General features: G+C 43.8%; 1 protein-coding gene across 4 annotated transcripts in view; it reads left to right on the plus strand.

Moving 5' to 3' along the window:
- The first annotated feature begins 2,234 nt into the window (after positions 1-2,234).
- The window catches only part of wu:fj29h11 (protein NO VEIN), a 50,580-nt gene continuing 34,655 nt past the window's right edge, over positions 2,235-18,159 (plus strand). For 3 of the 4 annotated variants that reach the window (XM_038975058.1, XM_038975060.1, XM_038975059.1), the window contains exons 1-9: positions 2,235-2,430; positions 2,601-2,957; positions 10,916-11,499; positions 11,726-11,909; positions 12,186-12,691; positions 12,929-13,057; positions 14,377-14,574; positions 15,718-15,858; positions 16,003-16,263. In XM_038975058.1, the coding sequence (XP_038830986.1) occupies positions 2,262-2,430; positions 2,601-2,957; positions 10,916-11,499; positions 11,726-11,909; positions 12,186-12,691; positions 12,929-13,057; positions 14,377-14,574; positions 15,718-15,858; positions 16,003-16,263 (2,529 nt within the window). In that variant the 5' untranslated portion in view covers positions 2,235-2,261. Of the gene's footprint in view, positions 2,431-2,600; positions 2,958-8,283; positions 9,311-10,915; positions 11,500-11,725; positions 11,910-12,185; positions 12,692-12,928; positions 13,058-14,376; positions 14,575-15,717; positions 15,859-16,002; positions 16,264-18,159 lie in introns of those variants that run through there. The other variant, XM_038975061.1, reaches the window with a different exon arrangement.

Raw genomic sequence — 18,159 nt, forward strand, 5'->3', positions numbered from 1 at the left:
GTCATTAAAATTAGTTTTTCAACCACTTCACAAATTTGTTGTTAACAAACTATAGTTTTGGCAAGTCGGTTAGGATATCTACTTTGTATGACACAAGTAATTTTTTCAACATTTGTTTACAGACAGATTTGTAAACTTATTCACTGTATCACAATTCCAGTGGGTCAGAAGTTTACATACAATAACTTGACTGCCTTTAAACAGCTTGGAAAATTCCTGAAAATGATGCCATGGCTTTAGAAGCTTCTGATAGGCTAATTGACATAATTTTAGTTAATTGAGGTGTACCTGTGGATGTATTTCAAGGCCTACCTTCAAACTCAGTGCCTCTTTGCTTGACATCATGGGAAAGTCAAAAGAAATCAGCCAAGACCTCAGAAAAACAATTGTAGACCTCCACAAGTCTGGTTCATCCCTGGGAGCAATTTCCAAACGCCTGAAGGTACCACGTTCATCTGTACAAACAATAGTACGCAAATATAAACACCATGGAACCACTCAGCCGTCATACCGCTCAGGAAGGAGACGCAATCTGTCTCCTAGAGATGAACATGCTTTGGTGCGAAAAGTGCAAATCAATCCCAGAACAGCAAAGGACCATTTGAAAATGCTGGAGTAAACAGGTACAAAAGTATCTATATCCACAGTAAAACGAGTCCTATGTCGACATAACCTGAAAGGCCGCTCAGCAAGGAAGAAGCCACTGCTCCAAAACTGCCCTAAAAAAGCCAGACTACGGTTTGCAACTGCACATGGGGAAAAAGATCGTACTTTTTGGAGAAATGTCCTCTGGTCTGATGAACCAAAAATAGAACTGCTTGGCCATAATGAACATTGTTATGTTTGGAGGAAAAAGGGGGAGGCTTGCAAGCCGAAGAACACCATCCCAACCATGAAGCACGGGGGTGGCAGCATCATGTTCTGGGGGTGCTTTGCTGCAGGAGGGACTGGTGCACTTCACAAAACAGATTGCTTCATGAGGAAGGAAAATTATGTGGATATATTGAAGCAACGTTTCATGACATCAGTCAGGAAGTTAAAGCTTGGTCGCAAATGGGTCTTCCAAATGGACAATGACCCCAAGCATACTTCCAAAGTTGTGGCAAAATGGCTAAAGGACAACAAAGTCAAGGTATTGGAGTGGCCATCCCAAGCCCTGCCCTCAATCCTATAGAAAATGTGTGGGCAGAACTGAAAAAGCGTGTGAGAGCAAGGAGGCCTACAAACCTGACTCAGTTACACCAGCTCTGTCAGGAGGAATGGGCCAAAATTCACCCAACTTATTGTGGGAAGCTTGTGGAAGGCTACCCGAAACGTTTGACCCAAGTTAAACAATTTAAAGGCAATGCTACTAAATATGAATTGAGTGTATGTAATCTTCTGACCCACTGGGAATGTGATGAAAGAAATAAAAGCTGAAATAAATCATTCTCTCTACTATTATTCTGACATTTCAAATTCTTAAAATAATGTGGTGATCCTAACTGACCTAAGACAGGGAATTTGTACTTGTATTAAATGTCAGGAATTGTGAAAAACTGAGTTTAAATGTATTTGGCTAAGGTGTATGTAAACTTCTAACTTCAACTGTATATCTCTTATGTTTGGGAATACTTTAACATGTTTCCAAAATTAAAATAACTTGGAGCTGATTTGCTAGTGTTTTTACTGACTTTTACGTCCTCCCCTTCAGAAAAATCATCCGCGGGCCAAATTTGACCTGCAGGCCGCAAGTTGGGGAACCTAGTACAGGGTTTACCAAACACGCCATCCCAAAGGGATGCACATTTTGTTTTTTGCCCTAGCACTACACAACTGATTAAAATAATCAACTAATCATCAAGCTTTGATCATTTGAATCAGCTGTGTAGTGTTAGGGCAGAAAACACAATGTGCACCCCTTGGGCTCCAGAGGCCCGAGTTTGGGAAACGCTGGCCTAGTGCCCAGCTATCCTAGCAGTTGACATTGCAGATGACAGTGTACTGATGTATAGTGTACAGATGATTATTGATGGCTCATTAACATTTTTTTTCTACCTGTATTTGTTTTCTCTTCGTATATGTCCTTGTCTATGTTTTGATTGCTTTTTTGTATATAGAGCTGCAACCAAAATTTTAAATCATTATCTTATCTTTTCCCTACTCTACATTGTTACTATGGTAAATGTTTTCTCATACAGTAGGTATCGGTGAAGTACAAACTTTCTAATCCTATCTTATTTCACTCTAGGTTGTTGGCACTAGAGACACTGCTGAAGACCATGCCTGACCAGCTCCGCTTCTCCTCTACTGGAGGACTGACTGTATGGCCTATCATGTCTCGTCTACAGACAACCACCTCATCATCTTCCTCACCATTAGCATCATCGTCAGCAGCAGCTATAGAACGTCCCACTGCACCTGGATGCTCAGCACAGGATATCAGCAAAGGTAAGAAGTTGAGGAACCCACTGATCTGTATATGAGTGGATAAGTGAAAACATGGATTCCGCCGTCTTACTTACACCAATCCAACCCTCAGATCTGTAGGCAGACGTTGTATTTTCGAAACAAGGAGACCTTTGATTTTGCCTAACGTGTTGATTTGTCTTCCTCTCCAGCTGTGTGCCTGAACAGGCTCAGAAGAGAGGTGCTGCTCATGCTCGGCGCCATCCCTGGTGGTGTGGAGGTGCCAAAGCTTTGTGCCTGCTACAAGCAGATGTACGGCAGGCAGCTGACCCTCAGAGAATATGGGCTGGCAGGCCTCCAAGAGCTGTTTGCTGCCCTGGGGGACCAGGTGTGTGTGGAGAGACAGGACAAGATGAACTTGGTTAGGCTGAGCAGTCCTGGCGACCAGATGGAATACTCACAGCCACAGCAAGAGCCTGTACGAGAGAGGAGGAGGAGGAGCAGGAGGAGAGAGGAAGAAGAGAGGGATGTAAATGAAAGCCCGTCAGGAGCTCTGCTCAGGAAGACAGGTGAGGCTTTCTGTTATTATATTTAGTGTTGAATAGACTATAGGGCTGGGCGAATGTATGTTTGAGCGCAATATTCCAAATGCCTGTTTTGCAAAAGTCCTTAATTTTTTTTTTTACAATTATGAATGTTTATTTCTGCTTTTTCTCATGTTGTTGTTTTGGTCTCGTCTTCTTCGCTCCTTCTGTCCTGTGTGCACATTTCCATTTACAAATGCATACAGTACCAGTCAAAAGTTTGGGGACACCTACTCATTTCAGGGTTTTTCTTTATTTTTACTGTTTTCTACATTGTAGAATAATAGTGAAGACATCAAACTATGAAATAACACATATGGAATCATGTAGTAAATGTGTTAAAATAAATATTTTTATTTATTTAATATTTCAGATTCTTCTAAGTAGCCACCCTTTGCCTTGATGACAGCTTTGCACACTTGGCATTCTCTCAACCAGCTTAATGAGGTAGTCACCTGGAATGCATTTCAGTTAACAGGTGTACCTTGTTAAAAGTTCATTTGTGGAATTTCTTTCATTCTTAGTGCGTTTGAGCCATTCATTTGTGTTGTGACAAGGTATGGGGTGGTATACAGAAGATAGCCATATTTAGTAAGAAACCAAGTCCATATTATGGCAAAAACAGCTCAAATAAGCAAAGAGAAACGACAGTCCATCATTACTTTAAGACATGAATGTCAGTCAATCCAGAAAATGCCAAGAACTCCGAAAGTTTCTTCAAGTGCAGTCGTAAAAACCATCAAGCGCTATGATGGAACTGGCTCTCATGAGGACCGCCACAGGAAAGGAAGACCCCTGAGTTACCTCTGCTGCAGAGGATAAGTTCGTTAGTTACCAGCCTCAGAAATTGCAGCCCAAATAAATGCTTCACAGAGTTCAAGTAACAGACACATCTCAACATCAACTGTTCAGAGGAGAGTGCGTGAATCAGACATTCATGGTCGAATTGCTTCAAAGAAACCACTGCTAAAGGACATCAATAAGAAAAAGACACTTGCTTGGGTCAAGAAACACGAGCAATGGACATTAAACTGGTGGAAATCTGTCCTTTGGTATGATGAGTCCAAATTTAAATTTCTGGTTCCAACCGCCGTGTCTTTGTGAGACGCGGAGTAAGTGAACGGATGATCTACGCATGTGTGGTTCCCATCGTGAAGCATGGTGGTGGGATGGTGACACTGTCAGTGATTTATTTAGAATTCAAGGCACACTTAACCAGCATGGCTACCTGGTTTGGGTTTCGTGGTACTATCATTTGTTTTTCAACAGGACAATGACCCAAAACACACCCCCAGCTGTGTAAGGGCAATTTAACCAAGAAGGAGAGTGATGGAGTGCTGCATCAGATGACCTGGCCTCCACAATCACCCGACCTCAACCCGATTGAGATGGTTTGGGATTTTTTAATTTATCCGTTATTTTACCAGGTAAGTTGACTGAGAACACCTTCTCATTTACAGCAACGACCTGGGGAATAGTTACAGGTGAGAGATGAGCCAATTGTAAACTGGGGATTATTAGGTGACCATGATGGTTTGAGGGCCAGATTGGGAATTTAGCCAGGACACCGGGGTTAACACCCCTACTCTTACGATAAGTGCCATGGGATCTTTAATGACCTCAGAGAGTCAGGACACCCGTTTAACATCCCATCCGAAAGACGGCACCCTACAGGACAGTGCATTGGGATATTTTTTTTTAGACCAGAGGAAAGAGTGCCTCATACTGGCCCTCCAACACCACTTCCAGCAGCATCTGGTCTCCCATCCAGGGACTGACCAGGACCAACCCTGCTTAGCTTCAGAAGCAAGCCAGCAGTGGTATGCAGGGTGGTATGCTGCTGGCAGGTATGCTGCCTGGATGAGTTGGACTGCAGAGTGAAGGAAAATCAGCCAACAAGTGCTCAGCATATGTGGGAACTCCTTCAAGACTGTTGGAAAAGCATTCCAGGTGACTACCTCATGAAGCTGGTTGAGAGAATGCAAAGCTGTCATCAAGGCAAAGGGTGGCTACTTTAAATAATATAAAATATATTTTGATTTGTTTAACACATTTTTGGTTACTACGTGATTCCATATGTGTTATTTAATAGTTTTGATGTCTTCACTATTATTCTACCATGTAGAAAATAGTTAAAATAAAAATGTGTCAGCTTCTCATTGCGCACAGAGCAGACACTACTAAAAAGGGAGTATCAATGAACATTGATTCTAGAAAATGAATGCACAGTTTGTCATTGCGGTACTAGGTCCCAGTAGCAGCATTTTAGCCAAATACTGTTATTCCTTCTGTGTAGTCTGTTTTGTAAATGTGCAATAAGCATAAAACACAATTATTTAAGGAATTGGCAACTTCGTTCTCTCTCATTCCTAGAAATAAGGTAGGCAACCTGATTTCAACATCTGAACAAAGTAGACAGGCTAGCATGCTGTACAAACAGTTGGAGATGGAAATATCCCTATATTTGTTATTAAGGTGCTATCGCTCTGTTATTAGTGCTCCTGCGTAGGAGTCTCGTTGTTGATGAACCTGGCCTGGGTGGAATGGCAACCGTGTATTGCGCTAATGCGGTTGAGTAAGCGTTGTTAAACTGGAACCTTGTCGTTGTGTCATTTTGAGTTAACATAACAATAACAATTCAACTGATCTACCTTGTTAGCTAACAAAGAGATCAAAGTTGGCTAGACTTGAAATATAGCCTAAAGATAAGCTGGCTACTCACTAGCATGTTGAGAGATGTTGAGAGATTTATGAGACTTGTGTTTAATTTTCTATAATGCCTGCTACAATAAGTTAGTCATTATTAGTGAATGTGCATTATGCATGGTTCTGGTTAAATGTGTAACAAAAAGGGCATTCCATAGGCAAACTTGAAAGCCAGATCAGTGATTATGGCAAAAAAGCAGGCTAAACTATTTTGGGCTTATATTGTATTTAGCCTAAGTATAATTTCACAAGCCCTGAATTCATTAGATTATTGATGACTGTTTGAAATGCAGTGTATTTGACATTTAATTGTACATCAAAGCTTATTTAGAGAACATTTAAAACATATATATATATATCTCGTGAATCGCCCATAGATGGCCATAATGCTCTTCAGCAATGTTCCCTCTAAGCTGTGCACCCTGCTCCCCCTGGACTGCCTCACAGAAAAAATATCAGCCCGCGCAGAGAAGTATGAGGTTGAACTTGGTTAACACTATCAACGTTTCCCTCTACTGTAGGAATTGTGATCGAATCAACGCAATATTAGCCACTTTCAATGCAAGATACTGAAACAAAACAAACTATGTAAGACTTAGTTTTGCATACTAACTGTGCAAGAGATTTTATTGTAGGCAGAATGCATCGGAGTAGGATCCTGTTGCATTGACCGGCACGACTCAGGCCCGTACTCTACACAGACGGGTGCGCCATATCCAATCAGAGCTGCATTAGTCCTATATGCAAATAGACCATTGCCATAATGGATCTGTGCCATTCACTTTCAACTGGACTATGTTTTCAGCATGAGCGGTCGTGAGTAGATGTGTTTGTGTTGAGATCAAAGCGAGAGCTGCATGTAGCCATGTGTGCACATTTGTTCTTATCCTTTGCTACATAGTGAGTTATTAGCCCAGTTATAGATACTTTGTAATCAGCAATGGGTGAGGGATTGCTTCTTACAAGAGCACAAAACGTTTACGTTTCTATCTTTGAAAAGCGAGTCGGTAAAAAGCTATTTTTTTTGTCTTAATGGGGCAGTGTTGTATTTTTGGGCAGGCTTGAATAAGCTAAGTAGCCAGTAGGCTGAGGGTAGCATCATTTGTCTGATTCTCTGTAATAATAGTATGGGAATAATAATACATTTTATTTTGTAAAGTGTTTTTTTGCATCGAACAACAACATTTTCAGTCCCCTGTCGTAGAAATGCTATAGGAAGAGAGACTGCAGATTATTTCAAACAACAACTTTATTATTAGATTTGCAAAAATGAAGAAATCAACGATCCACCCAACAGTGCATTGTTGAAAGACCAACGAACAGAGTTGTCTCATTCCTTTTATAGAAAGTACATCATTTTATCTTTGTGACTGTTAGCAGATGTACAGAAACAGGGAACAGTTTTGCAAAAAGTAATTTAGCTTGTCTGTGTAGATCAAGATAGCTGATATTGCCACCATTCTCTGTTCCTCCCTACACTTCCCACATAGCTAAGTTCCTGCCGATCGTCAACACAGGAGGTCACAGGAGGTCACGCTCTGCGGTCGCACCCAAGCTGCTCATAATTTGACCTTTGAGCACTCGACTGTACTTTTTTGGGTGTCATCCGTCATCCGTAGACTTTCTCCGTACTGTTTCACACGATTCTTGCGTAGGTGGTAAAAGAGGTTAGTGGTGTTTGAGCCTGTTGTCGGGACCGGCCTGCGGCATAATTTGCTGGCTCGGACTCAGGTCTCACGGTAGAAGGGGTGCAGGACCGTACTGAACGCCGTTGTCGCCATGCTTCAGCCGATTAGGGGGGATTAACGTTCACACTGTTGGTCAAATTATCCCTTCCATGGATCTAGACACCATCTGTGGTCACCTTTGCCATAAACTTCGAGAGAGGATAGACCAGAACAACAGTTTAGGGCATTTCTGATTCAGGAAATCCAGACAAATGATTTACTCTGTCAAATTATAACTTTTTTTTTTTACTACCAATATTCTTAATACAGATTTCTAAAACAGTTTTCAAAGAGAATAAGAATACACAGTTAAAAAAAAAAAAACTCCCAAATTGGCTAATACCCCCCTATCATCTTGGTGATCTCACTGCAAAGTTACAGGGTCAGGGAGTTAGGGGGCCAGTCCTTAGGGAGACATCCCAACCATACAGCAGATATAATTGCCGTTATAATCATTGGTCAGTACGGAGAATTAAGTGAAACCACAAGTTCAAATTCCTATCTCCATCCATGGCTAATTTAAGAAGGGGCCAATTTTAGCTAGCTGGCTAGCTAGCCGCCGGAGGACAACAACACAACGTGATGCAACAATTTAAGTTTTTCTGTCAATGACGTATGCTCCTAATGGGATTTGATAGGAGTGACGCCAAATCCAAACTGGCTTCCCTTGACACTTTTTTTTGGGTGCACCAGCTGCTACTGGAGGCTGAATGATAGAACAGCTATTTCCATGTTATGGGATGCATTTTCTCCATTGTTTCTGATGGTAGGCCCCTCTGGTAGGTCTACATTATCATCATCCACAGTAGCCTACTTGACCACTGTCTGAAACTGTAACTTAAAGCGGGTACAGCCTCAGTGTGCACAGAAACACATGCTGGAAGTTGCACAGAATTTTCACAATGTTCAAGTTTGCTCTCAGCAGACCTGCAATTTGCTCAGTGCTGTTGAATCTTTTTAACTGTATGAACCCTACACATTTATAGTGGGAGCTGCTAGGCCTAGGGGATGGGGATAGGGGCTAAAATAGGACAAGGCCATTCTATAGTCAGGGTTCTCTGTGTTAAATGGAATAGAATAGGAAGAGGCCTGAAAAACAAGTGTACATGGCAGCACATGCACACACACACACACACACACATAAAAACAAGCCTCTGGTTTCTGCCAGCACGGTCACATGACTTCCCTGGTAACAGCTTAGATGTGGCCAGCTGTAGCAGACCAGGAAACCGAAACTCAAGCCCTTGGACCAATCCCTCCCTCCCTCCTCCCACTCTCTCTCTTCACTCACATCATCCCTCACTCTCCTGTTTTTCTGTTCTGTTTTCCTCTTATTGCTTAGTCACCATCATCTCTAATCCCATTCCAACATCTAGCCAATATACATCATTCATGTTATTACTACACAGATAAGATACTGGAGCAACGTGTTTTACTGTGTTGTCTCCTGTTGCTACAGTTTAACATCTGCCTAGGGACTGAATATTAATCAGCTTGATAGCAAATCTGGTGCAACACGCAAGTTATGTATGCCAGCATGGTCCCTGACAATTTAAAAAGACACTGAAAAAGAGGCAAAACAAGGTATTGAAAATAACATTTGAAACTAGTCCAGATGATTTTACCACCCACAGAGGGTTGCTACACTACAGTCTGGTGGCTAGTTTCTGTCTCTCCTTCCTGGAATAGGAGAGTCAGACACTAATGCCTCTGTTCTCAGCTGATCACTGCTTTACTTTCTGTTTCCTTTCTCCTGTGAGCTGCTATGATTGGTGGATTGTCAAATGGGGAGGGGGAGGTTTAAAGGATGAGAGAAAGGTGCAGGGAACCATTTTGAATCAAGCACAACAAAGTTCAGACTGAAGTGTATTATATCTACCTATCGACAATCAAAACAACCATTTGGTAAGGTGACATTTTCCTTATAGGTTTGACTTGTCAATGAGGATAGCTGTTGTTAAAGGGATACTTCCCCAGAGTCTGTGTGTCCAGTATGAAGGGAGTTAGAGGTAGTTTTGTGATCCAATGCTAACTTGTACGGTTTAATTTAATATTCTGTGATCTGAGTATTGTAACAAAAATATCAGAGACATAAATGTTTAGCTGCCTCTTTAAGGTTACCTTGGTAACCGGGCCACTCAGTCATCACATATGCCTGTGAGAATGTCACTCTTTTTGCTAGCAGTGGGAGCAAACTCAAACATTGAAAAGCAACCTAGCATTTGAACAAAACAATTTTAATAGCCAAGAAACACGAGAACAAAGTCTCACTTTAGTAGACTTTCGAGTAAATTAGACCAACTTTTATGCCTGTGCCCATTGTTTCTAAAAACAAATCTTTCAGTACTAGCAGTGCTGACATCCCCCCCCTAGACAGGCAGTGTTGCTGTGCGAGGTGGGATAGCTATAATGTTAGGATTCAGATTTCTTTGTGCATTTGAAAATATGAAACAAAATGGCAGAAATACTTTGAAAATAGATACTCCAGCATTTATTTAGTTATTGATCACAACTCGCACTTGTGCCCATACTTAACTATTTTAATTAAATGCTTACACTATAGAGCCCGGAGTGTTACCACACGCCAACCTGACAGGTGAATTAGACATTCTTACCCGCCAATGCCAAATCGACCCACGTTTGGCAGGTGGCGGGTGTTAATTTTAGGCCCTGTATATACAGTGGTGCAAAAAAGTATTTAGTCAGCCACCAATTGTGCAAGTTCTCCCACTTAAAAAGATGAGAGAGGCCTGTAATTTTCATCATAGGTACACTTCAACTATGACAGACAAAATGAGGGAAAAAAATCCAGAAAATCACAGTGTAGGATTTTTTATGAATTTATTTGCAAATTATGGTGGAAAATAAGTATTTGGTCACCTACAAACAAGCAAGATTTCTGGCTCTCACAGACCTGTAACTTCTTCTTTAAGAGGCTCCTCTGTCCTCCACTCGTTACCTGTATTAATGGCACCTGTTTGAACTTGTTATCAGTATAAAATGTATGCTTATCACGTTTGTAAATGATATGCTTATCACGTTTGTAAATGTTTTACAAGTGAAATATTTTGGCTGATTATTAATAACTATGAGTAAGTTTAAAGCTGTACTGCTTTTTGTCTAGCTAGTTGACGTACCGATTTGAATGGGATATTCTGGGTTCTTGTTTGGACCTTTAAACTCAGGTACTGTGTGTTAGATAACAGTTTGAAAATGTCTTTGAGTCATGAGATTGCTTCACTCTTTTACCCATGGTCTTATGTTATTACCTGCTATTACACTGCAAACTCCACCCAGACTGACTCATACAAGCATTATCTAAAATGTTCCTTGTGTTTGCATTGAAAATGACCTAACTTCCTTTATCCTGTGTGTGTGTGTGTGTGTGTGTGTGTGTGTGTGTGTGTGTGTGTGTGTGTGTGTGTGTGTGTGTGTGTGTGTGTGTGTGTGTGTGTGTGTGTGTGTGTGTGTGTGTGTGTGTGTGTGTGTGTGTGTGTGTGCGTGCGTTAGCGATGTCGGAGACTGAGAAGGCCCAGAGGAAGATCCTGTCCCTGGTGGAGCAGCACCCAGAGGGGATCCCCCTGAACAAGCTGACGGTGGCCTACAGCCAGAAGTACCACTGCAACCTCACCCTGTCCTCCCTGGGCTTCAGCTCCACATCTAGCCTGGTGGCCTCTCTGGATGGGGAGCTCTATGTGGACAGGGACCTGGTCTTCCACAGGAGCCATAGAGGAGCCGCCGGAGCTCCAGCACAGGCAGGGGGAGACCAGGTTAACATATCCCGCAAGCCTCGGTCTGGGAATGACCCACCGTCGAGGACCCTCTCCCCCAGAGCTGTACCACTGAAAACCCCACCTCTGTCTACTGCCCCGATCAGCTTTGGTTTCAGCTGTGGTTCTGGGTCTGATCCCCTACAACCGGCCCCAGGCTCTCGCTATGGGCCTCCCCCAAGCTCTGGGTCTTCCCTTGGGGCTACCTGTCCTTCTATTCCCCCCTCTGCTGTCCCTCGCTCCTCCCCTCTCCTTTCTTTCTCCAGAACAGTGAAAGAGAATGAAGAGGTGACTCGGGAAGAGCTACTAGACAGAGTTAAAGAAGTATGTTATTTTTTAAAGTTGTATCTGTTTTATTATATAATCTTTCTAGGCCGTTGCTGGAAAGGGAATATTCTTGTTAGAATTGCCTGGTATAAATAAAGGTTACAAATATACTGTTCTTAAATCTGTCTTTTAGTTCCTATTAATGTTGCTTTTTGTATTGTAAAGTGGTTGGTGTATTGTTTTGAGTGCACGTTTAAATAAAGCTTGATTGGATGTGCTGTAGGTGATAAAGGTGTACCCCCCTGCCGCCACAACTATCGCCCAACTACAGAACGGCTACTTGCTGCGCTTTGGGAAGCCACTTCCTCTCCAGCAGTACAGGTCTCTGTACGACAACCATGAGAAACAACCTGCAGCATCCTGCGCACTTGCAGTCCAGGGAAAGACAGGAGCAGAGAAACCAGCAGGTAGAGAGACCATCATAACTCATAATGTTAAGAAGTTGTAACTGAACAGTTGCCATGCTGGCTGGTTTAACATTAACTGTATGTGTTGAAATTACCTGTTACCTCTGATTTGACCCATGAACTCTCTCTCTGTCTTACTCTCACTCACTCACACACTCACACACTCCTCCGCTCTCTCACTCTCTCACACACACACACACACACACACACACACACACACACACACACACACACACACACACACACACACACACACACACACACACACACACACAGCCACTCCAAAGAAGACAGAGCTTGAGGGACAATCTGCTCCTTCCACACCCCTGAACAACGGATACGTGCAGGACCGGATGCACTCTAAAACAAGGTCCCCCCTGCTACAAACAACATCACCAGTTCCATCCTCGTCCCCGTTACTCTCCCAGCCCCCCGTCACTCCACAAATCCCCCAGCCTGGTACCTCCGCATCGGACTCCGACTTCCCTGCACTGAAAGCGGAGCTGAGGCTGACCAAAGCCCAAGAGCGGAGGCAGCTAGCTGTGGGACAGAGGGAAGGAAACTCCCCTGTCTTCAGAGAGGCCTACCATGCCCAGCTCAGGGAAGTGCATGGGGCTAACGTGCGAGCTGTGGAGGCGCATGCTGAAGAGGAGGAGGAGGAGGAGGAGGATGGGATGAGGAGGAAGAGGAAGAAGGCTCTGGATCCTGAGGCGGTGAATAGTCTGGTGGAGGACGTCATACGAGACATCGCAGCCGAGGGAGAACTTGTCACCAGAGAGAAGGTGACAATCTTTCCCCGCTCCCCTTATTTACCTGTAATTACAACACACACAAAACAGTACAACTTATTTTCAAGTGGCACCATCTGGTGGACACTTTGGGATCTTCTGCTGTCACTCCAGCCTCTTTCTCTGCTTCTCAACCTAGGTCCCAGAGGGCCATTTTCCAGCTTGACTTTTGTTGTGGTGATGGGATGGTTTTAACCTCTTCCTCCCTGTCCTGTTCTGTCCTGTGCCCAGGTGATCTCCAGGGTGTGCAGGCTGATGCAGGTCCGCACTCTGGAGGCAGGCAGGATAGACCTCCGCTGGCAGATACCAGCTCTGAAGGACCTGCAACGCAACCTTCGAGAGATCAACATGTTCATAGAGGTCAGGATACTCATACACGCACATACAGTTGTGGCAAAAAGTTTTGAGAATGACACAAATATTAATTTCCACAAAGTTTGCTGCTTCAGTGTCTTTAGATATTTTTGTCAGATGTTACTATGGAATACTGAAGTATAATTACAAGCATTTCATAAGTCTCAAAGGTTTTTATTGACAATTATATTAAGTTTATGCAAAGAGTCAATATTTGCAGTGTTGACCCTTCTTTTTCAAGACCTCTGCAATCCGCCCTGGCATGCTGTCAATTAACTTCTGGGCCACATCCTGACTGATGGCAGCCCATTCTTGCATAATCAATCCTGGGAGTTTTACAGAATTTGTGGGTTTTTGTTTGTCCACCCGCCTCTTGAGGATTGACCACAAGTTCTCAATGGGATTAAGGTCTGGGGAGTTTCCTGGCCATGGACCCAAAATATCGATGTTTTGTTCCCTGAGCCACTTAGTTATCACTTTTGCCTTATGGCAAGGTGCTCCATCATGCTGGAAAAGGCATTGTTTGTCACCAAACTGTTCCTGGATGGTTGGGAGAAGTTGCTCTCGGAGGATGTGTTGGTACCATTCTTTATTCATGGCTGTGTTCTTAGGCAAAATTGTGAGTGAGCCCACTCCCTTGGCTGAGAAGCAACCCCACACATGAATGGTCTCAGGATGCTTTACTGTTGGCATGACACAGGACTGATGGTAGCGCTCACCTGGTCTTCTCCGGACAAGCTTTTTTCCGGATGCCCCAAACAATCGGAAAGGGGATTCATCAGAGAAAATGACTTTACCCCAGTCCTCAGCAGTCCAATCCCTGTACCTTTTGCAGAATATTAGCCTGTCCTTGATGTTTTTCCTGGATAGAAGTTGCTTCTTTGCTGCCCTTCTTGACACCAGGCCATCCTCCAAAAGTCTTCGCCTCACTGTGCGTGCAGATGCATTCACACCTGCCTGCTGCCATTCCTGAGCAAGCTCTGTACTGGTGGTGCATTGCATGACAAAGAGGGACTTTGCAATTAATTGCAATTCATCTGATCACTCTTCATAACATTCTGGAGTATATGCAAATTGCCATCATACAAACTGAGGCAGCAGACTTTGTGAAAATTTATATTTGTGTCATTCTCAACTTTTGGCCACGACTGTATACACACACACACACACACACACACACACACACACACACATATATACCAGAGGCACCTGCAACGCACTGTCAAATCAACATGTTCAGTTTGCACACATACGCACGTACATTAATACAGTTTTTAAACTGAATAATCTGATCATTAACTGGTGTGTATCCATATCTCTCTCAGTCTGCAGAGGCTGTGACTGCGATGTGTACCCTGTATGAGTTGGGTCAGAACCTGGCTGGTCTGAAGAACAAGAAGCGTTTTGAGGAGCTGAACCTGGGGCCGCTGTGTAAACTGCCTCTCATCCATCGCATGTTCAAGATAGACAGCAACACCAAGGACGAGGACATTCACCAGATAGAGACTGTGGACATACTGAGGGTGAGAGAGACATTGAACACATAGAGACTGTGGACATACTGAGGGTGAGAGAGACATAGAGACTGTGGACATACTGAGGGTGAGAGAGACATTGAACACATAGAGACTGTGGACATACTGAGGGTGAGAGAGACATTGAACACATAGAGACTGTGGACATACTGAGGGTGAGAGACACATTGAACACATAGAGACTGTGGACATACTGAGGGTGAGAGACACATTGAACACATAGAGACTGTGGACATACTGAGGGTGAGAGAGACATTGAACACATAGAGACTGTGGACATACTGAGGGTGAGAGAGACATAGAGACTGTGGACATACTGAGGGTGAGAGAGACATTGAACACATAGAGACTGTGGATATACTGAGGGTGAGAGAGACATTGAACACATAGAGACTGTGGACATACTGAGGGTGAGAGAGACATTGAACACATAGAGACTGTGGATATACTGAGGGTGAGAGACACATTGAACACATAGAGACTGTGGACATACTGAGGGTGAGAGACACATTGAACACATAGAGACTGTGGACATACTGAGGGTGAGAGACACATTGAACACATAGAGACTGTGGACATACTGAGGGTGAGAGAGACATTGAACACATAGAGACTGTGGATATACTGAGGGTGAGAGACACATTGAACACATAGAGACTGTGGACATACTGAGGGTGAGAGACACATTGAACACATAGAGACTGTGGACATACTGAGGGTGAGAGACACATTGAACACATAGAGACTGTGGACATACTGAGGGTGAGAGAGACATTCACCAGATAGAGGCGCATGACTATTTTACTTTGTCATTGTTTCTCTAACTGGGGACCTGGTATAATTGTCCTTTACTCGGGACAACCAGTGCGGGTGGCGGTCATTTTTCATGGTCCTTTAAGCAAGATTCAGGCAAAGTGACAGGCAGGGTAAGGGCTTTGGTAGTATATATGTGGCTGTTTTTCTTGATTGTTTGTTGTGCTGTATTTTAGTACTATCTGATTTTGTCTATGAATTGTAATTGCAGGGCTCCCTTGTGAAAGAGACCCTGAGGTGACTCCCTGTTTAAATAAAGTTTATAAAAATATATATATATATTGATTGAACAATCGTTTTCCTGTCTCCTCCTTCCAGAGTCTGCGTGTGTTCAGGAGGAAACAGAATAAGCCCAAGGTGGACCTGGCTGAGTTTATGAAGCACCTGTCTGACCAGTATAGCTGTGACTCTCCCTACGAACTGGGCATTCGTATACACAGCGTGGGCCTGCCCATAGCCGTAAGTTTTGAGCTTCGCGGAGGTATCAGTTCCAAGTGTTGGAATATGGTCAGAGCTTATGAATATGTATGAATCTCTTATTTGAAATAACGTAAATAACATAAATATTGTTAGTATTATATTTAATTCATGTCTCCCCCTCAGACCTTACAGAAGGCGGTGAGCTCAGAGCATGTGTGTATGGAGCGTGCCCGGGAGGCCATCCAGAGGGAGTTGGAGGAGGAGGTGGGGGAGAGGATGAGGAAGATGAAGAGGGTCGTGATGGAGGGAGCACAGGGCCCCGTCCTCTTCTCCTCTGTCGGGAGTGCCGAGCTGAGGAAGAAATACGTTACCATGACTGCAGCCGATGCCGTGCTCGAGGTCTTCACCAACGCGTCCGGGGTCTTCAACCCCAAGATGACCAAGGTGATTGGTTGGTTGATTGATTGATTGCTTAATTAATTGATTAACATAAGACAGCAATACAAAACTTATGGATGGTTGGTTGGATGGTCTTTGGTTGGGCCATTGGTTTAATCAGGTGGGTTAGAGCTGGGCGGGAAGCAAAGCCTGCAAACCCTGAACCCCATGGCTCTGGGGTTCACTATTTTAAACACTCACTTTTAACTAACATTTGCTGTGGCTGCTGTGCTTGTATGATGTTTCTTGCAGAATACAGCCTTGGTGCCCCATGGCTTGGTCTCCCTGTTGCGATCCTGTACACAGTAGGAGTAGGTCAACCCTGTGATGTTGGTGCAGGGTTTTGTGCCATCATTTGCATGAATGCCTCAGAGGCGTTGTGGTCAAATTCGTCCAGTTTCTTTGGCCACTCATTTCTTGTGATGTTGGAGGAGTTTTGTGCATACAGTCTCCGAAATGCCTCATAGGCTTTGTGTTCAGTTTTGGTCCAGTCTCGTTTACTGTCATCCACTTGTCTTTTCATTGCTTGAGCAACAGAGGATTTTTCACATTCCTCTAAAACTTGCATTTTGTCAGCTGATGCAGCCAGCTCAACTTCCTTTTCAAAGAATTCCCTTTTTGCCTTTATTTGGGTTTCTTCCATGTTTATTTTCCAAAACTGCAGCTTTAGCTTTCAAAGCAGCGCGCTCAGCCTGCGCTTTCATTCTAGCACTGGATGCACTTGACCTTGTTCTGGAGGCACGGGACTTCTTTTGATACAGCAGATACACTGTCGTGTGGCTCAATGGCCCGTTGCAGTAATTTTTAGACTTGGATGCACTTTCTGATCCAACAGAGAAAATGTCATCAGGGCCAATGACACTTTGCAGATGGGAATCACCTTTCACTTCATCTAGAAATTCCTTGAAAAGCAATAGTTTTGGTTCATTCCAATCGGCATGATCAGACTCTCCTCTTCAGGCAACATTTTATGCACAGCCACATGCAATTCCATAAAGTCAGCCAATAAACCATTGAACACCTCAACATTACTGCTGACAACTTCATCATTTTCGCCACCATCCATCAATGCTTGAATAGCATTATTTTTCTTAATTAACGTTCTGAGCTTCCATCGTTGGGCGCCAATCAACTTGGACAACTTAAATATCAACAGTGCATTTCCAATAATGCCTAATGAACCTATTCAAAGTTGAAGAGCTTGCGACATTTGTTTCCAAAACAGACCTGTCAAACATTTTCAAACCACCGATCACAAAAGACCGGCTTAGCTTACACATTATACCGGTATTGTACTCACTGTCTTTAAAAAATGTATTGTCTCATCGCTGCAACTCCCCTAACAGGCTCGGGAGAGGCGAAGGTCGAGTCATGCTTCCTCTGAAACATGCCCCGCCAAACCGCGCTTCTTAACACCCGCCCGCTTAACCCAGAAGCCAGCCGCACCAATGTGTCGGAGGAAACACCGTTCAACTGACGACCGAAGTCAGCCTGCAGGCACCCGGTCCGCCACATGGAGTCGCTAGAGCGCAATGAGCCAAGTAAACCCCCCCCCCCCGGCCAAACCCTCCCCTAACACGGATTACACTGGGCAAAATTGTGCACCACCCTATGGGACTCCCAGTCACGGCCGGTAATGACATCATTGGATCGAACCCCAGGCTGTAGTGACGCCGCAGCACTGCGATGCAGTGCCTTAGGCCGCTGTGCCACTTGGAAGGCAACTCATGGTCTTTTTCGTCGGCAGCGCTGCTTCAATCCAAGTGGCTTGATAAATCTATATAAAGTGTGGAACTCCATTAAATGGCAATTGCGTATGTCACTAATGCCTATTCACTGACTTCTGTAGGAGCCTTTTCCACATTTTGTTACGTTACAGCCTTATTCTAAAATTGATGAGCA

The sequence above is a fragment of the Salvelinus namaycush genome, chromosome 35 (assembly GCF_016432855.1).
Source record: "Salvelinus namaycush isolate Seneca chromosome 35, SaNama_1.0, whole genome shotgun sequence".
In the NCBI taxonomy this organism is placed as follows: Eukaryota; Metazoa; Chordata; class Actinopteri; order Salmoniformes; family Salmonidae; genus Salvelinus; species Salvelinus namaycush.